The sequence below is a fragment of the Propithecus coquereli genome, unplaced genomic scaffold (assembly GCF_000956105.1).
Source record: "Propithecus coquereli isolate 6110/MARCELLA unplaced genomic scaffold, Pcoq_1.0 Scaffold210, whole genome shotgun sequence".
In the NCBI taxonomy this organism is placed as follows: Eukaryota; Metazoa; Chordata; class Mammalia; order Primates; family Indriidae; genus Propithecus; species Propithecus coquereli.
The window spans coordinates 697,877-721,789 of NW_012146079.1; the positions used below are offsets into that span (position 1 = coordinate 697,877).

Below are 23,913 nucleotides of genomic sequence, written 5' to 3' on the forward strand. Positions count from 1 at the left end.
AAAAGTGACTACACTTCTCCACTTACTGAAGATCAATTGGTAGGGGAAGTCTGTCATTAATGTGCAACACAAGTGGTTTTATAAATTAGGAATTTGTAGTCTGGTTCTTCCCTGCCAGAATGAATTATTTTTCCCTCTACTGTATGCTCTTGCATGAAGAAAAAAGTAGAGAGAGAAAAAGATAAATAGATACCTCTTCACTTATAAATTTGTATTCCATTTAACCAAAAAATTCAATTTTTTATAAACATATTATGAGAAGAAAATCAGTATGTAACTTGAAGGATGTTTATCATATTTTGATCTATAATAGCAATGAATAAATATATAAGGAACAACCTCAATGTCCATCAATAGAGGATTAGAAAAATATATTACAAGGCATATTCATTCAAAGGACTTTTGGGTGGTGAATAAGTAGAATCATGCAGAAGAACACTAAATGACCTGGAAGACATTTATAATGCATTTTAAGTCAATAAAGCATGTTTCAAAAGCATATTTACATATAATCCCATTTCTTAAGTATTTGCGTGTATTTGTGCAAAGTGCTAATTGGAGCTATGTCTGGGTAGAGAGATTCATCTATAGATGAAGAAACTGAGGTTCAGAACTTTAAATGACTTTTTAAAAATTCATATGGCAAGAAAGTGTAGAACGAGGTTTCACACCGAAGTATAAATGTATCAAACTCCCAGGCTTAGGCTCTTCACACATTTTACTGCTTATACACAATCAGCATACGTCTGCATTAACCAGAGACTCCATAATGGGCTTGGATAAGGACTTTAATTCTATTTAACCAAAGAGAACATTCTAAAAGAACTAAGTATTTCATATTCCTCATTTTTAAGACTTCAAGTAAGTTACAGGATTTAAATTTATATTTGGTCCTATCAACCTTTAAACCACTGAGTTATAGAGTGAAATACAGATTTGATCCCAAAAGATCAACTGATTTCACAGCCAACCCAGACTTTCTGTTAAAATTTTCTCAGAGTCTCCACAACTTCTCCTGGTCATTTGTTGAAGTCTCTAGCGCATCACTAAAAAGCTTAAGGCACTAGCACCAGGACAGAGGGGCTGGAACAGCCAACAAAACCATCAGATCTTCTCTACTGCTTCTCTTAAAGCCTCTGTAGATAACTGTCTTCACTGAGATAGGGCAAAAATATTTCCACAAAGAGGTTAGATTAAGTGAATTCCTGGGGGTTCAACATTTACGTTATCTAGTATTCACTTCTACTTTTCTCTCCCAGAGCCAGGCTGATTTAATTTCCACTTCACACAAACTAAAGAGAGGAGGTGAGTCATGCAGCCAGCACTTGATGTATGAGTCTTGACTGAAGATGTGGCCGGTCACTCCTCCCAGCCTGGTTTTCTCTTGTCTCCTGTCTGTTTCTCTTTAAGGTGTGTGTGGCAGACAGACGTGGTGATATTTTAACAGTTGGAGAAATGGTGTCAGATTTGATGATTGAAAGGACGGAAACAATTTTTACAGTTAATAAAGCATAAGAACTTTGTCGAAAGAGAATAAGGTCAACTTAGTAAGAGTAACATTGAAAGGCATGAGAGGACATAGTAAGCCTTGAGACACTTCTCTGAAAGCAAGAAAAATAAAGAAGTAAAAGAGTAAATAATAGGAAATGAGATTTCTTGAGACAACAAGCCAAGGTGAAGGCATTACACTAGTGTGAGTGATTCTTATTCCACCCATTTGGGGCGTAATAGAAAGAAGAAGAGTAATCCATAAGGCGTGATGGATTTAAAGGAAAAAAAGAAAATTGCTTCCAGTCTTGGCTCTACCACGCAACAAGTGATAAATTGATGAAGCGACCACACCTTACTATTCCTCCATTTGTTCATGTGTGGAAAAGAGGCAATACCTTCCTGACTACCTCCCAGCATTGTTATGTGTGCAAACAACAACGATGACAAAACAAACAAACATACAAAAAGGAGTGGATGCCCTTGGAAGACTAAAAATGCATTGCAACCCTTAGCTATTTGTCATAATTATTCTCTAAAGTGCTGGCAAGAGTTTATCAGTCTGGGTAACTAATGGAATCTCCGGCGGTGTTGGGAAAAGCAGGCTAGTGAAGCATTGTTGACTCTGGGGTGAAACAAAAACAGTGATGCCATTTTTATAATCCAAGTTACAAACACTAGGCTGGAACATGTAAATTAACTTCCTAAAATAGACACAAACTGGAAATGGACTCAGACTAGAGAGAAGCGTATCATCAGGTGGCAAGGTTTATTTATCTTCTATCGGTTGGGAGAATGTCAAGGAGTAGGGTGGACCAGTGGAAAAAGAATTGGGGAACAAAATAAATTTGGGACGAGTGCTGGCTCCTTCACTAACTACGTGACTCCAGGCAAATAACATTCCTCCTCTGAGCCTTCACGTTTCTTAACCAAAAAATGGGTAAAATAACAGGTATAATAATACCTACCTTGCAAGGTCAGTTTATGGATTGAATTAAACTAGATAATAGTATAAAGCACCCAGTGCAGAGCCTGATACATAGCTGGTACTCAATAAATGTGAGTTGTTATTATCTCATTTTCCCCAGTTCCTTTCACAGCCTACATACTCGTTTATCTGTTTTCCCCATTCCATTTCTTTCTTGGGTACTGTCCATCTCGTAGCCTCCCTGCATCTGCCAGAGCCACCTAAGACTCTTTTAAAATATTTATGTAAATTCCATCTTTACTCCATTAAGTCTATCCTATTATAATAAAATCACTCATTCTTTATCTTATGTTAAAATTATTTTATTGATTCTATAAAGGTGTCCTGTAAAATTTAGTATGTAAATACTTAGGATGCCTGACACAACTGCTGGCCCTTAAACTCACTATACTATGGAGGAATACTGAATAAAGGAGAAATTCAGAGAAACTTTCTAATTTCCTTACCCCATTTCTTCACAGTAACACCAAACAAAGTATTTGGTGAAAAATATTACATTTTATTTTCCTGGATGGAAAAGGATTAACACTGAAAAATTGTGTCTGAAAGTTATTACTATGTTATATATGTATATGTGTATGTGTGTGTGTGAATGTTACTCAACTTCTTCTCTTTTAAAAGAAGGAGAAACCTTTTTTTCCCTTCTCCTACAGAGGGTGGTTGCCCTTCCTGGCCTAGTGAAACCCTACTTATCCAATTAAACATGACTTTTTCTGGGAATTCTCAGATTACACATGGGCCCTCCCTCCCCACCCTAATACCAAGTAGAAATAGTTTTGTCTTTCTCACATACATCATAACATTATGTTTATACCATTAGGCACCTTTGCAATCTAAGTCTTTACCTTGTCCATGTTCCCAAGACGTAGCACAATATTTGGAATATGATGGACACTTGTATGACTTTTGATAGAAGGTGTGGATGATCAATCCTCTCTTCCTCTTATTTCCTATTTGTTCTTTCTTAAAAAGTTTGCAGTGTGTTAACAGTGTGGTACTATTTTAGGAGTTGGAGAATTGGGTCAGATTTGGGGATGGTGTTGGAGGAAAGACAGCCACTTGGCTTCCCCTTTCCATCTTCCTCAAGTTGCATTACTATTTTAATTATATCACAGAAATTTCCATTCCAATCTCAAGAACAATATTCTGTCAGCATTACATTAGAAAAGGATTAATTTGAAACAATTCTTAAACATTACACTATCCTACAGCCATTTTCTCCAGGAAAATCTTGGGAAATTTCTTTGACATTGTCTTTATCTTCCCATGGTGACTTATAAGGCATGTTTAAGAAAATTTTATATTAGAGGATAGAGATTCCAATAGAGGCAGCCAAACTTTTGTAAAGTTTATAATGTGATTAATTCCTGGAGTTCCTCATTCTTCATCCCTTTAATTCATGCAATCACATTGAATGTTCAAAGTATATATTGCTGTTTAAAGTCTTTTAAATACTCTGTAGACAGTCACATGGTAACTCAAAAGTAGAACTGATTAACATTCCCCACCACAAGGATCCTTGAAGGAAACTGAAAACAAAAACTTTATCTTTGTTGAATCCAGTTTGCTTACATTTCAACACACATAACTCCACTTAACTGGCCATCACAGCAAAAGCCACAACACACACACACACAGCAGCATGGAGCTAACCACACAACTCAACAGACAATGCAGACAAACTTGAGTATAAACCAAGAGTTTTCTACCTCTTTTCATAACAGGTTAGTGCTGGCCCTCAGTGTTGGTGTACAGTTTTTATGGCATGGGAAAATAGGGAGGTTTCTGCCCTATAAAAATAAATGTGTTGAAGGCTTTAGTTTGAGCTTACACAATGTAAGAAAGTTCCAAAGGTACTGGCACAATACAAAAAAAAAAAAAAAAAAAAAAAAGAACCCCACAAACAAATATATATCATCAAAACACATGGCAAGATACTAAGAAAACACTGGTAGGAAAACTACTGGTTTCCCAGATGATTTATGCGACAGTTTTCAATACCTTCCTGAAAGATAAAAAAAATAAGAGAAGCATGCTAGAGGGTCTTTGGTGGGGCATATCTTGTCACCAACCACCATTTATAGCAAGTCTTTGGCTTTAAGCTGCTCAATAGATCATTTTCTCCTTGCAGAGGTAGAAAGCACAGAACCCTCATTGTTCTTAATCTTTTAAGCCCAGGGAAAAGCTAAGGGAAAGAGCATAGAAATGCATGCACTATTTTTAATAAAGAAAGGGACACATGGAATAAATATAAAAATATAAAGAATAATTGTTATTCCTTCATTTTGTATATCATAATATACACTTCTTTCCAAACTTTAGCTCGATACATGGAGTTGTTCATGTATGACATCTTTTTCTACTCTAGAAAGGGATGAGACAGAAAGATAAGTAGGAAGCATGAAGTTCTGAATTTGAATAAAAGCAATACTTTTGCTATTACATCAAAGAATACATGGTGGACAGTGGGCTAGAAATAGGGAAACTGAAAAAATTTTATTGGACTTAATGATTTGCAATTCCTCAAAAAATAAAACTTACCACATTCTGTGCAAATTTCTCAAGAGATGTTCTGCGATCCATTGAGTTTCCAGACTTACATGTGTGAGGTGGGGAAGGGTGAAGGGAAATAAGGGAACATTAAAAAAAAAAAAGAAGAAGAAAGCAAGGAAAACAGAGCAGAAAAAGACAGGATGATGAAATGATGCAATGTCAAATCCATGTTCTAAATCACAGGGCCCAAGAAGGTAGGAGAACTGCCAAGGAAGGCCTTAGGGCGTGGGCTCTGTTTTCATCAGTGCTGACACCAAAACTCTTCTGGTACAAACAAAATGGTGTGATTTCAAGCAAAATCAAATTAAGCCGAAATGAATATATATGTGAATTTTTTATACTGATATTTGCAAAGCCTAAATATTTGAAAATCTAGTGGCATATCTTCAGAAATCCCTCATAATTTTCCATCAGGGCTAAATTTCTGTTGATAACATCATGAATTCTATAAAGCATTGCTGTCTAACACAACTTTCTGAAAAGAGGGAAATTTCATTCTTTGCTGTCCAGTACAGAAGCTTCTTGCTGTGGTTACTGAGCACTTGAAATCTGGCTGGAGTTTTATGTAATTTTAATTAATTTAAATTTAAACTGTCCCATGTGGCTAATGACTGCTGTTTCGACACTGCAACTACAGAGTATCTATTTCCAGTTGCAAAGGCAATGGACTTTCAAAAATCTCATTAGCCTAAGTGGTTGTGATGAATTACACAAAATTATAATTTAATCTCAGAATTTCAAGAAGCTATGGACTATTTTAGCATTAAAAAGTAATGAATGCTGTTGATGTCTGTGTCCATATTTTCCATCCCCTGTTATATTGATGGCATAAGGAGTTATGAACAGTGAGACTTTGATTGTCAACACTAATGGAATAATGAGGTCTACTACGATGCTTTCAGAATGTGCTTGGCTACCATCTTAGGTGTGTAAAATTCATTGTAAGGATACTAAGTGATGTAGGATAAATGCCAAATGAAAATATGCAAAAGCAAACATTACTACTTTGGCAGCTATCATTGAAAAAAAATCAGCCTATTTTTAGTTATGAGGTCTGTGTCTCCAAACATATATTCTAACTTACTAGACAAAAAAACCCAAAAAAACAAAAAAAACCCTTCAAGTTTTTGACCTAATGACATTGCTGCTTTCTTTTCCTTACTGTAATTTTTGATTTTCTTAAACTAAGCATACAGAAGACTAACATGAAACATGAAAATAGCTTCTAATAAACTTGTAAAGCATGAACATCAGCAGAAACAACCAAAAAATAATACAGTAAGCCATAAACAAACAAAAACAAAAACAACTTAAATGGCCCTTATAAAATGCAAAGGTTTGAGGGAGGGTCTTGGAATATGTTCACTTACCATGTGTCCAATACCCTGGGTTCAGCAGAGGTAATTACTCCAAATAATTATAACTGAGAACTAGGTCAAAAAAGGTCACAAAGAACCAATACCTTTTTCTTTGCCTGTAGAAGTTCCTGATAGGCACTGGATCTTATAAAACGTGGGTAGGAATCACTTTTCATCAGTTTGTAAATGTGCTCCTAAAAAGAAATAACGATTGAGGTGCTTTTTTATTATTTCTCGGGAAAAATAAAATACTATGATAAGAATATCACATGGGGTTAAAGAACAGCTAGTAGCTGCTAAAAATGGTAATGATAATGCTGATTGGAATACCTTATGTTTAAGGACACCTAGATCTTCAAATTCATTGTCTCATTCACGCCTCAGTGTTTAAACTTGTTTGGAAGTTACCGAGGAGGTAAGTCCCATCCAGTCATTTAAAAGAAATGGAATTTGGTTAAAAGAATGTCATAAAATAACTTGAGATCAAGCTATTGATTTAGATAGATCAGCTGAAAATATAAACAAACCTGTTATCTCTTAAAATTACGCCAGGCCAAAAGCGGATGATGTGAAGTTCAAGACTGAGTCATCATCTTGGATACCTTTGGCCTCTGCATTTACTGGGAAGGAGCAGACAGCCCAGACGAATGATTGCTTTGGTACAAATTATATGGAAAATTGTCATCCACACTCACTTTGGGTCAGAGCATGAGTCCAAAAATAAATTTTGTGATATTTAATTGCTAAATCTCCAAATTTGTGTACTTTTTATTTTTATGTATTCAGTGACAGATTAGGTAAATATTTATTTAATCATTCACCTCTATGAAGTCTGCAATGTTCTATTTTGATGATGAATGTTGGTAGACAAAGAAGTCAAAGGAAAAACACATATTTATCCAATTCTGCCTTGGCCCAATTTAGAGAGATTTTGCTCTGTTCAACTGCAGCTCAGGGGAGCTTAAATGCTCCTTGATCTTCCTAGAGTCTAGAGAAATATCAGTTAAATATAGAGTTTTGAACTATTAGAGAGTATCCTGGATGTCCCAATTTCTTTTTTGTTTGAAGAAAATACATATTTTAAGAAATGACTTCATTTCTCTGGTTTTAAACACACCAGCAATAATATGAAGTCACTCTAAATCCACTTAGAGACATTCAGGATGAAGTCTCAGGATAGCTCAAGGTTGATCTTCAAGAGTATGTTAAGTTTGGAACTGTACCAGAATTTGTCTGGAAAGTGGAGCAAGGTCTGGTTTTGGAGTTAAGCATTTTGAGATTCAGATCCTAACTTACTCAAGATCTACCACCTACAGTGTAAATTTAGACCAATTTATTCATCTCTTTGATCCTTAATTTTCTAACCTACCAAATAATGTTGTGAGGAATAAAGAAATAATAAATCAGAGTATGGGGTGTGCATAGTAAGTGCTCAAATATACTTCAGTATATACCATGTACCCTTTTAAGAGTTTGCCTGTATTGGTTAATTTAATCCTGACAAAATCCTGGTGAAGTTGGTAACCATTAATATGTTCATTTTACATATGAAGAAACTGAGGCACGGAGAAGGGAAGTACTTCCAGAGGTCTCAGAGCAGAGCTCAAATCAGAGCGTAGGCCATTTAGCTCCAGAATTTTCTTTCTTACTCACAACATGGCATCTCTTCTCAAACAATGGGAGAAATTTCTATTATTAATCTTTGAAGATAGGATTTTTTAGAAACTACACACAAAAGAACTGGAGTTAAATATCTGAGCTTAATTGAAAAGGAAATCCAGTGTCAGATGGTAATGTTCTCTATGGAAAATATTTCTTATTCACCTTTCAGGGACACTATTACACAAGAATATTTTGAAATGACACAGATAACAAAGAAATGTTCTTTTTTTGGCCTCTGAAAGGGCATTCCAAACATTTTACACATTGTTGGCTCTAGAAAAACATTTGACATTTTACCTTGAACTGAAAGAAAGGAAAATCAGCAGAGTTGTGCTCAGAATTTCTATCCTGCTGTCTGTCATATGTCTCTGCAGAATGCAATTATTTCTACATAGGAGACCATGGCTGGGCCATAGGGGACGGGTGTCTGGTTAGCTTTTAAATCCCGTGTCACTTTTCTCCATAGTTACTAATTTCTTTAAACCAAAGCCAAGGAGCAATGTATTTTCTACGGAGAGTGAAAATAAGGAAAGACATATGCATATCTCACTCTTCAGCTTCTATATTTTATTTAAGGAGTGTTATTATTAAAAAACAAGATAATTTTTAGAGTTAATATTCTTCTTCAAAAGAAGTTTAAGATATCACAAAATATGCATATTTTGATTTAAGAGCCAACTTCAACTTATCATTAGAAAATATATCTTCTCATTACACGTTTATTTTTCTTCTTGAGCACCAATATTTTTTGAGAGAAAGCAGAAATTCAAATTGTTTCTAAGAAGGCAGCTAAGATCCAGTTTACAAAAAGAACACTACAGAATTTGTCTGAGGAAGTTAAAATCAATTTCTCTTTTTTCTTTCCATAGACTAAAAAATTAACTTGGATAATTAATCAATACCTGAATCTACTGTTTCTTTTTTTCATCAGAGACAAAACTGGTTTGAGTTTGACATAATTTTAAGCTAATTCAGTTCTGACAATTTGTAATAATGAATAATTTAGGAATGTCAGAAGTTTTGAATTTCCATACTGAAGACACCTTAAAGATTTTAAATATGTGTTCCTGAGTTGGGGTCATTATTACGTAGTGTCTGCACACATACTGGGGGACAAAGAGGAGGAAATGAAGTAAAAGTTTTCAAATATTTCAAATATGGTCCCTTGGGAAATTCTCATATAAAAATACTTAAATTCAGAAAGACTTTAAAAAACTATTCACTTTAAAGTGTCTTTGCTGTTTTCTAGATCAGTTACAGTATTTTACAGCTACCTAAATTGAAAATGTTAGAAATAGCTGCCAATTATAATGAAAATAAAACTAAAGTATCTCAATTGTCAACTTCTCAGGAGCACATTTGCGACATGAGGGCCACCCACGTACCAACCTGAGCATCTTCGAATGTGTATCGTCCAGGTTCCTTCACATTCTGTGTGGTTTTGTCGTAACTCTTAGAATCCAAGTTAATGGCACTGGGAGCTCCTGGAGCCAGGAATTCTTGCCATATTTCCTGGACTCGCGAGGGCACTTCTTTAATTGGCCTTTTCTTGAGGTCCTCCACCGCCAGCCAGAACCTACGCAACACGTGACGCCAAGGAGTTACTCTGAGCGCTCATACTCCGAACATTCTTATGATATTTACTGATCAGACAGCTCATCATGAGGTCTAACAGCAAACTCACTTTCTCTGAGGGCTTCCAACGTCAGACCTACACTGATCTTTTTCCCCATGAGTTGTATTCAAAGATATAAAATTCTTCACAAGAAATTATTAAAAATAATCTCTTTTAAGTGTTTGTTGTGAAAAGTAGATCTGCCAGGGCCCTGTGTAATTTTAATTCCACATAAGAAAAGTAGTAGCACTGCTAACCATTTATTAGAAGGGAGGAGGAGTTTGAAGGGAATTAAAGGTATGGGATGTACAGCATCCGACGGGGGGCCGGGGGCAAAGTAGTGTATTACACTGTGTTCTTTGGATCTTTTGTTTATTTGAACAATGAGGGCTAGTACGGAGAAACTTTTCTGTTCTACCTGGTAAGGGAATTACTAAGAAGATTTACCAGAGTTAAAAGAGGCCTGGACACAAGATCAGAAAATGCTCTGGCTGGAAAAATCAGGACAATGAATTAATTTTAAGCTATTTAATCGAGAGAGTTGTGGAACGGCAGAAGAAGCATGCTTTCGTACGCAACTATTTGAAAGACTTAAATTCACAGAGTGTCATAGCAATTCAGAAGTCACGGAGAAATATGTACTGACTTCTAAATAGATACTTGTGTATAGAATATATTTACCGAAAGAACATGAGAACCATGTTTTGGCTGATAATAGCAAACAGCAAAGTCTAGTGACAAGGTGCCACATTGTATTAATGGGTTGCATTTCTTTAAATTTTGCTCTAGGTCATATCTTTTTGGTTAGATCTAGAAATAGTGTTGAAAAGATAAATGAGTATATCATAATTTGTTAATAGAAAAAATCATACTCGAAAAAGGAAATGCTAGGCCTACATTATCCTCCATAGGCACCATCATTGCTCTAATAGTAATTGCAATCAAGAAATGGAGAAGACGACCACAGAGACACAGGATGCTTCAGGCCACAGTCTTAAAAGAGGCACAGGTGATAAGCAGTACCTTTGTAACTACTAAGTTTTAACTTGGGCATTAACAAAAGGCCAGAAATAAGTAATGAAGCACTTGAGCTAGAATTAGAATATCAAATACTACTCAGTCTAGTGATTTTTGAGTTTTCCTTTTGTTTTCCTACAGATATATGTAACAGATAATCCAATTTAGACAGTGCTTTAAATATGAAACTACTATTATGATTTCTAGAAAGGAAGGCTCAAGACCATTCCCCCTTAAAACACAGATTTGAACACTGTGCACTCTAATAGGACTACCACGGGCAATCCGAGGGAGTGTGTGCGCTGCATTACAATACATGCTCATTCAAGTTCACTCCAGCACGCTCTGAACACATTAATCAAAAGAAAGTCCCTGTCCTCCAAGAATGAGTAGAGACAAAAATATGCCCTTCAAATGGCCATAATACCAGGAAGCACATGACAGGCTCTCTAGGAAGAGATCAAGCTGGATGGTCTGGGAGTGCCCAGCAGGACAGAGCCCTTCTGCTGGAGCAAGTGCTGGCTTGGAAAAAGGGGGTCTAGGAAAGCTATTATAAATGCAGTGACATCCGAAATGGACCTGGAAATAAGGATAAAATATCACAAGACTGAGAAGTTAATAATGACAACACCTACACGGACATGTAGGTGCAGATACACTCTAAGTAATCTACCTATACTAACCCAATTAATTCCCATAACAACTCTATAGAGTAAGTTCTATTATTTCACCCATTTTAGAGAAGGGGAAATTGAGTATATGAAGATTAAGTGACATATTTAAGGTTGCCCATTATCAGTGTCATAGCTGGGGTTTGCCCCTGGATAATCTGCAGCAGACGACACGCTCACACCACTCCCTCACACTGTCTCCTAACAGCATCGTTGCCTTTCTCATCCTCGTCATTATGGTATTCACTGCAATAGCTTAATAGAACATCAATGGCATTGGTTAAAAATCTCACCCTCTTTATTTCACAGTAGCTGGAATCTAAGTATTTTATTTGTTTTTTTTAATTTTAAAATTTTATTTATTAATTATTTTATACAAATGTTACTATTCTATGTTCATTTTTCTCTTTAATAATTTAAAATAAATTTGTAGATTTTTCCATATCAACATAATGTATATCTGGCTCTATCAACTGCATTGTTTTTCATTGTAGAAAGTTGTCTTCACAAATTATCATTCCTCGTCTAATTATTTTGACATTTTTGTTACCACCAGAATCAAAGAGATAAACATTGTACATATGTTTATAAATATAAAAGGAACTATACACATAGAGTAAATTACTAGCAGTGAAATTGCTAAATTATTTTATCAAATGTATAATTTTTTAAATTTTTTAAAAAATTTCAGAATATTACAGGGGTACACGTATTTTGGTTACATAAATTGCTTTTATACCATTTGAGTCAAAGTTATAAGTGTGCCCATCCCCCAGATAGTGTGCATTATACCCATTAGGTGTGAATTTACTCATCCCTTTCTCCCCTCTCCCTCCTGTTCGATTTTCGATGAATGTTATTTCCATATGTGAATGTAAGTGTTGATCGATTAGTTCCAATTATTGGTGAGTACATGTGGTGTTTGTTTTTCCATTCTTGTGATAGTTCACTTAGAAGAATGGGCTCTAACTCCAGCCAGGATAATACAAGAGATGTTAGTTCACCATTTTTTGGGGAGGACTGAGTAGTACTCCATGGTATACATGTACCACATTTTATTAATCCACTCATATATTGATGGGCACTTGGATTGTTTCCATATCTTTGCAATTGTGAATTGTGCTACTATAAGCATTTGGATGCAGATGTCTTTTTTATAGAATGTCTTTTTTTCTTTGGGTAAATACCCAGTAGTGGCATTTCAGGATCAAATGGTAGTTCTACTTCCAGTTCTTTGAGATATCTCCATATTACTTTCAATAGACGTTGTACTAGTTTGCAGTGTCAACAGCAGTGTATGAGTATTTTGATGTCTTTGAGTCTTGATTTCCTTATCAGTAAAATGGAATGGTAATACCTTATTACCATTATTACCTTATTTCACTGGGTTTTCATTGGATGAAATGACATAAATTATGTAGAGGGCACTGCAGAGTGCCTGGAATATTTTTAGGAACTCAATGATAAAAAAAAATAAATGTATTACTGCATTTACTTCGCACTTGCTCTATGCTTGGTGCTTTGCCTAAAAAAGGAATGAGCAAAAACACACCAGTAGAAAGCAGAGTCATATGTGAGGCATAACTGGTTATGGATAAGCAGTGTTTCATGACTTTTTTGCCTGTCCTAATATTTGAAGAAAATGCTCATATGAATGACACACTGCCATCAATAGCAAGGTCCTTAGAAAGGGGCTGCTTAGATAAGATGCACTGAAAATGTTGGAAATACTCTTCTGGACATTGGCCTAGGCAAAGAATTTATGAAGAAGACCCCAAAGGCAATCACAGCAACAACCAAAATAAATAAATGGGACCTGATCAAATTAAAAAGCTTCTGCACAGCCAAAGAAATTGTCACAAGAACAAACAGACAACCTACAGAATGGGAGAAAATTTTCACATGCTACAAATCTGATGAAGGGCTGATAACTAGAATCTATTTAGAACTCAGGAAAATCAGCAAGAAAAAATCAAACAACCCTATCAAAAAGTGGGCAAAGGACATGAACAGAAACTTTTCAAAAGAAGACAGAATAATGGCCAAAAAACATGAAAAAATGCTCAACATCTCTAATCATCAGGAAAATGCAAATCAAAACCACAATGAGATATCACTTATCTCCAGTGAGACTGGCCTTTATCAAAAAGTCCCCAAACCATAAATGTTGGCGTGGATGTGGAGAGATAGGAACACTAATACACTGCTGGTGGGACTGCAAACTAGTGCAACCTCTGTGGAAAGCAATATGGAGATACCTCAAAGAGATACAAGTATATCTACTATTTGATCCAGCAATCCCATTACTGAGCATCTACCCAAAAGAACAAAAAACACTCTATGAAAAAGACGGCTGCACCCAAATGTTTATAGCAGCACAATTCACAATTGCAAAGATGTGGAAACAACCCAAATGCCCATCAATACATGAGTGGATTAATAAAATGTGGTATATGTATACCATGGAGCACTATTCAGCTCTAAGAAACAATGGTGCTATAGCACCTCTTGTATACTCCTGGGTAGAGCTGGGACTCATTCTACTAAGTGAAGTATCCCACGAATGGAAAAGCAAGCACCACATGTACTCACCATCAAATTGGTATTAACTGATCAACACATAAGTGCACATATAAGAATAACATTTATTGGATGTCGGGCAGTGGGGAGGAGGGGACAGGTGTATGCATACACAAAGAGTGCGATGCGCACCATCCGGGAGATGGACACGCTTGAAGCTCGGACTTTGGGGGCGGACGAGGGGCATGTGCAACATATCTAACCTAAACATCTGTATCCCCATAATATGCTGAAATAAAAAAATATATAAAAATTAAAAAAAAAGATGCACCGAGAGTTATTTATGTGTATGAGTTATTTATGGTCAGCAGCCCTGTTGACCAACTGAACCATTTTGTCTCCCTTAGTGTGTGACACCGATACATAGGTAGAAGCAGAGTGGGACTCAGATCTGGGGGACAGTGGACAGTAGCTTAATACTGGTTCATAGAAAACTGAAAATGCCACTTACATACAGTCTGACCTTGCACAAGGTGCTTAACCTTCCTCAGACATATTTTGTTTATCTATAAATTGAGGCAATAATATTTACCTTTCATGTTTGTTGTGATGGCTACATGGGTGCTAATCAGAAATAATGAATACAAAACATAGCATAGCATATTTATAGAAGTAGTAGATATAAAATATATTCTGTGTATAGTAAGTGTTGAAGAATTATATCTACAATTATATCTTTCTATGATTTTTCTACTTATACCAAGTAAGGAAACATGATAGGCATATAGCAAATACTTAAGAAATATATGTGTGTGTGTGTATAGATACATAAGAAATATCTGATGTTTCTTATACATAATTACTTAGCAGGGAGACCAGTGAGGCATAGAATTATTAAGATAAGAAATGGTTTGAATTAAGGAATCGGCGATGATTCAATGCGTGCATGGCACAGAGAAGGCACATACTCTCCTCTTTGACCCACAGCTTCTTCCCTCTTCCTGTTTCGCCTGGTTATCTCCTCCTCATCACCCAGTTCTCAGCCTAGAAGTTATTTCCCCTAGTGTGCCTTCGCTGATCCCACTTTGGCTTAGGCATCCCTTTGTGCTTCTCCTATGTAAACATTCACGATTTTGTGTTGTGCTTTGTTTTCTTGTCTGTATCTACCACGAGACTGTAATTTTAATGAGAGCAGGTGTTTCTGTAATTTGGTTAAATGATTCTGGCTTATTACTTGTTTATTTCCTTATCATGACACCTGTGCTGTCAGCATCTTTTCCAAAACTTAGAGACTGAGGGGTAAATCCATCTCCCTGTCCACTAAAATGCCTAAAGTATCCTTTACCTCTGCTTTGATTTTTATTTTTTGGCATCCTTGCACTCAATCACGGATGATGTGAGCTCAATATAGAAAATGTCATTTAGTAGGCCCGACAGAGATCTTGAACAACTGTAGACCTTGCAGAAGATCCATCAGGATGGGTGCCCATAAACTTGAAAGGGAAGGAAGCTGCACCCCACAATCCACAGGCACACAGAGTCAGGTTCTGTCTGTGGCCATCCTGCTTCATCCATGAGACATCTGTCAATGTCCTACATTGTTCTGAATGGTTTGGTATTGGCATCTGTTAAATCTCCTGAAAAGAATGTGACAATGCCTGGCGCTGTACCTTTCCAATGAAAATAAATGAATGCCGAGACCTTTCCGTAAATGAATTTCACAGGACTGCATAAGTCATGAAAAAGTAAAAATAGGATATCAGGTTTCAAAAGAATAATGAACGAAAGAGCTCCTGGAAAAACAGTTTTATGTAGTGCAAAGTTATTACTCACTTTAATGATCATAAATGGAGCTATTAAAACCCACTCTAATGTCTCATATTTAAAAATGCAATTTCCAGGTGCCCGTTAAGTTAGTAAATTTCAAAAATATATAAGGATAATGTTTACAAAAAGATGGGTAGAACAAGTGCCCCGTCCCACAAACAGCTCAATACGGTGCTGCTCTCAACTGCCTTGTGGCTGTATTTAAACGTGTAAAGTAAATGAGCTGCCCCAAGAGTTTTGTCTCCAACTATTTGATATAGTGCCCAGTCTCGTCTTCTCCATTGTACTTGAGAAGCGATATGCAAAGAAGGCCAATGTTGATAAATAGGTGATATTTTAAATTAACTACATAGATATCATTGGCCAGTCTCCACTTTGCCAAACGTTAGTCTAAGTACTGCACTTCCGTATGGAGTCCATTTCAAAAGCACTAAATTTATAGAGTTAAAAGATCCAATGACAGCGTAAAAATAAATTATTATAAGGAATTGATATATTGGATAGCCTTTGCGTTGGTTATTTTTTTCCTTTCGTTAGGTGGCAGAAATTCAATGAGTTCATATCATCATGATGTTGGTGGGAGAATAATTAACTGGTCTATTAAGTCCAAAATAACCAGATACATCATTGATAACGTCTCTGTGGATTATAGTATAAGATGCAAGCAACCTGTCTTACCTTAAATTTTCCGAGCTGAATTCTGACTCTAGAAATTTAAGGAACTGTTCTCTCCCAACAGGGTCTTTCAATGCCTCGTCCATGCCAAAACCCCATCGTTTTACCCTCTGCTGGCTTGGTTCTTTGCTATAGGAGATAAAACAAAGCCAAATATATTCTTTTCATTAGAATTCCTAGCTTGTGTTATTATATTCCCCCTCAAAAATCATGTGTCCCTTGAAGTTTCCATCTTTAACTTATGTTTCAGAAAAAAATATACCTCTGATTAAGGGCTCTGCATGAAATCACAGTGAGATATAAGTTAGATATCAATAATACAGTCTAATATTTATTGAGTTTTAGGTGCTAAGTAATAAGTGGCAAGGATCCAGACATTTTGATCCCAATTCTGTGTTTCTTAACCACTACACAATGCAGTCTGATGGAGATATGTCGTACGGGGAAAAATGCATTAGTAACTAAAAGGCCTCAGTACTAGTTTAGACTCTGTGTCAAATAAATATGTGACCTAGTCCTGATTGAGTCAAGACACTTTGGGATTCTAGCTTCCTCATCTATCAAATCTTTAACTTGTACATGAAGAATTCTGGACATGTCAGGTGTTTAAGATCCATGGCTCGATGTAAAAGAGACAGTCCACAAATGCAATCCAGAGAAGTGCCACAGTGTACTAGTCCTCTCTTTGTAAAGCGATATGCAATGATCTGTACTGATCATATGATTCTTCCCCTATATATATAGCTCATGAAAGAAAGTAGGGAGTTCTAAATTGTGCTTTGGTTTTCTTAAGAAGTCAGTTTCTCGTCAGTTTCTCTTAAAGTGTTTATGGTAAGTTCGTTTTGTTTTAAAGCTGAATTTATAAAGGCATAGCATTGGGCTTAAGTATGTATAGATTTAGTATTCATTTTACTTGAGTACATAGGACTTCATGGCTATGTGGGTTTTCAGGGAAGCTAATAGCAATGAACTAAACTTCAAGAACCGAAGATCTCAACTCTGATTAACCCATTTTGAAACTCTTGCACCTCTAATTTTGGGCCCGCCAATGCAAATCTTAATGCAAATGCAAATGTCTAAAGTTCGCAAGCCATTATCTAAAACAAGAGTGTTGTATCATGAGCCAGTGTAGACAGAGTAAAATTACACTTACAATTAACCAGCTGTAGTATTCTTCCTACTTTACTCAGACCCTGAAATAAAGTGATACATTTGAGAGGAAGATAAAATGCCACCTACCTTGCTTCAAGTTCCCAGAAAGTAGTATCATCAGATAGCCACGGGTTAGAAGGATCAGGTGGCACAAGAAATGGGTCATATTCTACATACTGTTCTGTATAACTGAGTAGACTAGGGAGGAAAAAAAAAACAAAACATTTCCAATTTCCTTACTTTTCTGACTAGGGTTACAATCTATCCAAAGTAAGGGACACGATACAAAAATGTCTGACCGAGGAATCCTTGCCTACTTATAGAATGATATCCAATGGCAATTTTTACATTTCAATAACTTGCATGCAATGACTTGTGCTTCTTGGCAGACATATGGCTAAGGATCCCATATCCCCCCATGCCTAAGCCATGCAAGTCAATAACTCTTTGTCAGAATGAAGCAACACGGAAGAGGTCAGTGTGTGAAGACAAGCGCTAAGGGTCAGTTCCAATCCTTGCTTAACCAAGTCCACCCAGAGCAGAACCGATTTTAGCCAACTTGGAGAAGGGATTAAAAGGGAATTTTTGTCAAAAATCTTTATAAGAATTAGATAAAAGGGGAACCACTGACAAAAAAGAATTTTTTTAAGTCTGTATTTAAATTTAAAAAAGGGAGAAGGACTAGAAGAAATTGGAGAGGTAGGATTTGGCAATGCCCAAAAGTGAAGAATATGAATGCCATTAAGAACAGATTTAAATGAAGAAAAGGAAAATATCTAAAATCTGAGTTTCATTCAAATTCTGAAGTCATGCAATAACAGTTGATTGTGAATGTTAAAACAAGTTTGTAGAGAGGCTCCATGTTGCCAAAGGGTAACCAGTAAATTGAAGTTTTCATTTCTTCCAGCAGGAGTGAAAAGATTCAACTCTGTGGAATTATCCTCTGCAGCTGATTCTTGGTTGCACGAGGATTGGACTTCCAGGCATTTAAGACAATAATGATCATTTTGTCATTTAAACTACAGCAAAAGACTTCTTTGAAAGTTTCGATGTGCAAAAAGAAAAACAAAATCACATTATTTACAGGATTCCAATTATTTATCTCCGCGCCTCTCCCAACAGTTCTCTTATCATTTTTAACATGATTAATTGCCATATGAAAATTTTCAGTTTATATGGGTATCTTGAAATACTCACCTATCAGCAACTTTTGACATTTTTAACCGATGTCTGTCTAACTGTATTTGCCAATATTTTATCTGAAAAGAGGGTTAGAGAAGTAGTTACATAAGTAATGACATTCTCACAATTTTCGACTATAAATTCTGACAGACTGGGCAATTCTGAACAAGAGTATATTCTAAGTTAATAAAATTTCAAAGTTGGTAAAAAAGAAATCAAAGCAAGGGGCTCTTAAAAAGGAGATAATGAAAAAAAGTTTCAATGTAAACACAATTGATACCGCTTTAGAATAGCAATGAGTTTGAACATTCTGCCTACTTTAACAAAATGTAACTATATTTTAAAAGTGTTATGGAGATTTTAAATGTTTATTCATGATGAAAACCTAGATCCAGAATCAAATGTATTTATTATTTGTTACTATAATTTCAAAAATAAATCCTGCCTCTAATACTAGTAAAGCATCAATGATATGTGTTTTGAGAATAATTATATCAGCAATTCATGAAAAATGCTCACATGGACATAATTACACATAGGAAACTTTAATTAAAAACTCTCTGAGTTAGTTTCGCTTCATGGTGATTATAATATCCTAGAAAAGTATATATTACACTTTTGATAAACCATATTAAAATATTAGGAGGAAAGAGTCAAAAGGGGAAAAACATCCCATTACTAAGTCCATCAAGAGATTTAGCTATTATTTGATATACGAGAAATTGGAGTTTGCTTTGAAATATTACTTGGAGCCAAAACTATTGATCAATTGCTGAAAAAAAGCAGGACACAGCATGACTGTGCACAGTGCTGACAAGGAAACACTTCAGCAGGTGTAGAGAAATCAGAACCGTAGAAAACAAGAATAAACACTCTTTTGTGAAGATAATGTCACATCATCGGATACGGGAAATGTGTGGCCCAGTGCTCCCAACCTCTTGTCCCCTCACGTTTAAGACAGAATTCTGGAGTACAAAATAACTGCTGCTGATGGAGTCACATATAAATCAGTATATGTGATTTTTAAAAATCGGTTAAAGGAAAAAGGATTGGGGTAAATAGTGGAGAGTTTTAAAAACCACTGCTGTATATTGATACATTTTCCAGTAACCATATGTCTTAAAATTAGATAATTTCTTCATCTTTTAACTGCAGATCTTCTATATGAAACAGTTGCCCATACAACCTTTTAAAATATCCATTACTACCATTCACTGTCTGGGTCTCCATAGCTGTTACTCTGTAAACCTTCAACAATTCATCTTACAGGTTGACTCACCTGTTGGTGTAATTCATCTTCTGTTGGAGGTTTAGTTTCCGGTGTGGGTGTGTGAGTAGGACTGTGACTCCTAATATCATTTTGTAAACCATAGACAGACTACATTAAAACAAAAAAATAAACATTTTAGGACAAAATACTATTTATAGTCACAGACTTCCTAAAAAATAATTTTATATTATAAATTCAGTAAGGTAACTCAAAGCTTATTTGATTAATCTTCTTATCAAAATTCAAAAGCCATTACCATCATAAATATCATATACATGAAAATAGAAACACAACTCTTTCAAAAAATATGTGGTTAGATTATTAACTTTCAAATAGTAATTGAGTATATGTAGAAAACATGGTGAGTGTGATAAAATTTGGGAGTAGACTAAGAATACTAATTTGGAGAATGTCAACACTAAATAACATTTAATAAGCATCAATTTAAGAAAAAATAGACATGGATATAGAATGGAATGGAAATTTAATAACCCCAATGAAAATTAAAAAGTAACCTAACTTTTACATAGGAACAAAATGGAGTATTGCAGAGAGTGACGAGGTTAAGAATTCTATCGCTGATTTTGTTTCTGAGGGTGTAATCAAAGACACCCCAGCGTGCTCCCACCTTGCCATATCAGTATTGGGTTATTTACTTGACAATACTGGCCTTGCCATTGGGTGCCATTTTCAAACACCACTGACCCCAAAGGCTGCACATATCTTTGGAATTCTTGATGCCCCAGTTCTTCTTTATTAATTTGTAAAAAGGTCAAACCCACTAGATTTAGGAAGACTCTTTTTAGAAACAGACTTATTGCTTAGTAAGTATTGATAAAGATTTGTTGACCAAAAGAATTAAAAAAAACTACTCTCAATTGAGAGAGAGACATCCCACATGTCAACTCAAGAGAGATGCCAAATTACTTTTTCTTTAATGTCAAAGTATTATTCCTTTAAATAAAGAATTTCACAGGTGCTATTGAGCACCTTTTCTTTGGACACGAGGATAAAGATGAAGGGCATAATAAAACTGCTTGAGACCGGCAAAATTAAAGCAATGGGATACAGCTTGCAAAGAAACTATTAGGTTATTAAGCATGAAATGTCCAATTTCCTTAAGCACTAAGTTTGACAGTTGATATCTCTGTCATTTCACTTTGGCACTTCTTGTTTTGTATTTATTGTGAATGTACATGCTCGGTCTTTCAAATACATGTTTTGGCTTGTGATTATCTTTCAACTTTTTTTTTTTAGAGCAATTTTTATGAAACCATGGATAAGTCAAAAATTCGTGTTATTTTCAAATATGAGTTCCATCGTGGAAACAATGCAGTGCAGACAGCTCAAAATATCAATGGATCGTTTGGGAAGTATGTGGCTAATGAATGCACAGTACGTCAATGGTTTGAGAAGCTCCGTTCTGATGATTTTAATCTTGAAAATGAGCCATGTGGGCAACCTTAGACCAAGGTGGATAATGATGAGCTGAAAGCTATAGTGGAAACAAATCCATATCAACCTACACGTGAATTAGCAGCAAGGTTTGACGTTACTATTCCGACAATATTGGACCATTTGAAACAAATCAGCAAGGTAAAGAAGCTGGATACATGGGTTCTGCATGAATTAAACGAGCATCAGAAAAGAAATCATCTGGAAGCTTGCCTTTCTTTGCTGTCACGACATAAAGGCGAACCATTTCTACAACGTGTTGTTATGTGTGATGAAAAATGGATTCTCTTTGACAATTGCAAGCATTCAGCACAGTGGTTGGATAAAGATGAAGGGCCAAAAGACAGTCCAAAACCAAATATTCATCAAAAATAGCTAATGGTGTCTGTTTGGTGGTCCAGTGCTGGTATTATCCACTACAGCTTCGTGAAATCTGGTCAATCAATAACAGCGGATGTCTACTGCAACCAACTGGATGAAATGATGAGGAAGCTTACAGTTAAACAGCCAAGATTGGTCCATAGAGACAGGCCAGTCCTCTTGCAAGACAATGCTCGACCACATCTTACACAAACAATACTGCTCAAACTACTGAAGCTGGACTTGGAAACTCTCTGTCATCCACCTTATTCACCAGACCTTGCACCAACTGACTACCACTTCTTCCAGGCTTTGGACCATTTCTCGCAAGGAAAAATATTCAATTCTCAATAAGCTGTGGAACACCCCTTTTGTCACTTCATCGCCACAAGCTATCCAGGATTCTTCGCTGCCGGCATAAACAAGCTACCGTTAAGATGGCAAAACTATGTAGATAGTTTAAGTGCATACTTTGATTAATTGTACTGCTTCTTGTTTGTGGTATAATAAACTACACTTTTGATTCAAAATTGGACATTTCATATTTAATGACCTTAAAATTAAAATTAGATGACAGTAGATCTAGATGCTTAAAGGAGTCATTTTCAGGCCTATCATCAAAACTTGCCAGTATCTCTAAATTCAAATATATTTTGTTCCTGATCTGCTTTCACTTGGTCCCAACATCCTCTTAACGTTGCCTCTTAGCTTGAACTTGGTTTGAACTTGGTTTTTCCCTTGCATCTCTCCATTATTTTGCACTTAGACTTTAACAGGTTTTGACAGTTTAACCATCGAGAGATTATCCAATTCCATACTACCTTGGGTAGGGCTCTTCAATCCCCCGGTCTTGTCCTAACACCAAGTCCTTAGAACCCAATTCCCACCACTGGCCATCCATTGCAACACAAGGACTAGCACATGTGCTTTGAATTCACGATTAGCAGGACTAAGCTAAATGGCTTGGACTTGCTCTTTTCTTTCATTCCTTCATTCTCTCATTCATTCGTTCTACATTTACTGAACACTTACTATATGCTGGATATAGTGCTAAGCAGTATGGAAATAATGGTAAACAAAATAGATGCACTTCCTCCTCTATTGGAACTCACAACCCAGTGTAGAGGAAATTAGTTAGTTATAAAGTAATTACACAGATGAACATATGATTAAAATTGTGATAAGTCTTATGAAGAAAAAAGAATAACAAGCATGGGGCTTGGAGTACAAAGATTTAGTTTATATTGAAGAAACAGAAATGGCCTAAATGAACTGACACTAGCCATGTTTCAACATGATTAAACAAAACAACCTTGTGAACTCTGAAATAACAGTTGAGGTCTCTTTACTAAAAATTATGTGGTATATATACACAATGGAATACTTCTTCAGCCTTTAAAATACAGGAAAACTCTGTCACTTTCAACAACATGGATTTACCTACAAGACATTATGTTAAGTTAAATAAGTCAGGCAGAGAAAGACAAATACTATAGGATCTCACTTATATCTGGAGTATAAAAAAGTCAAAATCATAGAAGCAGAGAGTAGAGTGGTGGTTACCAGAGGCTCAGGGGTGGGTAATGGGGAAAAGAAAGACATTGGTCAATGGGTACAAAGTTACAGTCATATGAGAGAAATAAGCCGGAGTGTTCTATTGCACAGCAAGGTGAATATAGTTAATGATAATGTGTTGCATATTTCAATGTAGATAAAATAAAAGATTTTAAATGTCCTTTCCACAAAGAAATGATAAATATCAGAGGTGATGAATATGCTGATTACTCTGATTTGTTCATTCCATGGTGTATATGTGTATTGAATATATGCAATTATTGTTTGTCAATTAAAAATAAAGTAAAACTAAAAAAATAAGTCAGTGAAAGATCACCAATTATATAATAGTTGTACTTTCCAGTATTTGCTATTTCTTCAGGTGTATTACATTAACTTTTGAAAAGGAAAATAATAAGACTATGAGACTTGAACTTTCCATTCTTTTTTCCTTGGTTTAATTACTCAAATTTTAGGCCGGGCGCGGTGGCTCACGCCTGTAATCCCAGCACTCTGGGAGGCCGAGGCAGGCGGATTGTTTGAGCTCAGGAGTTCAAAACCAGCCT

General features: G+C 35.8%; 1 protein-coding gene across 6 annotated transcripts in view; it reads right to left on the bottom strand.

Annotated features, from left to right (window-relative positions):
* The window catches only part of RGS7 (regulator of G-protein signaling 7), a 446,139-nt gene that overhangs the window by 17,719 nt on the left and 404,507 nt on the right, over nucleotides 1–23,913 (bottom strand). For 4 of the 6 annotated variants that reach the window (XM_012644351.1, XM_012644352.1, XM_012644349.1 and 1 more), the window contains 7 exons: nucleotides 19,988–20,086; nucleotides 18,724–18,785; nucleotides 17,614–17,724; nucleotides 16,378–16,503; nucleotides 9,439–9,625; nucleotides 6,492–6,581; nucleotides 4,186–4,266 (listed from right to left, as the gene is read on the bottom strand). In XM_012644351.1, the coding sequence (XP_012499805.1) occupies nucleotides 4,192–4,266; nucleotides 6,492–6,581; nucleotides 9,439–9,625; nucleotides 16,378–16,503; nucleotides 17,614–17,724; nucleotides 18,724–18,785; nucleotides 19,988–20,086 (750 nt within the window). In that variant the 3' untranslated portion in view covers nucleotides 4,186–4,191. Of the gene's footprint in view, nucleotides 1–4,185; nucleotides 4,267–5,017; nucleotides 5,072–6,491; nucleotides 6,582–9,438; nucleotides 9,626–16,377; nucleotides 16,504–17,613; nucleotides 17,725–18,723; nucleotides 18,786–19,987; nucleotides 20,087–23,913 lie in introns of all 6 variants that reach the window. The other 2 variants (XM_012644348.1, XM_012644350.1) reach the window with 2 other exon arrangements.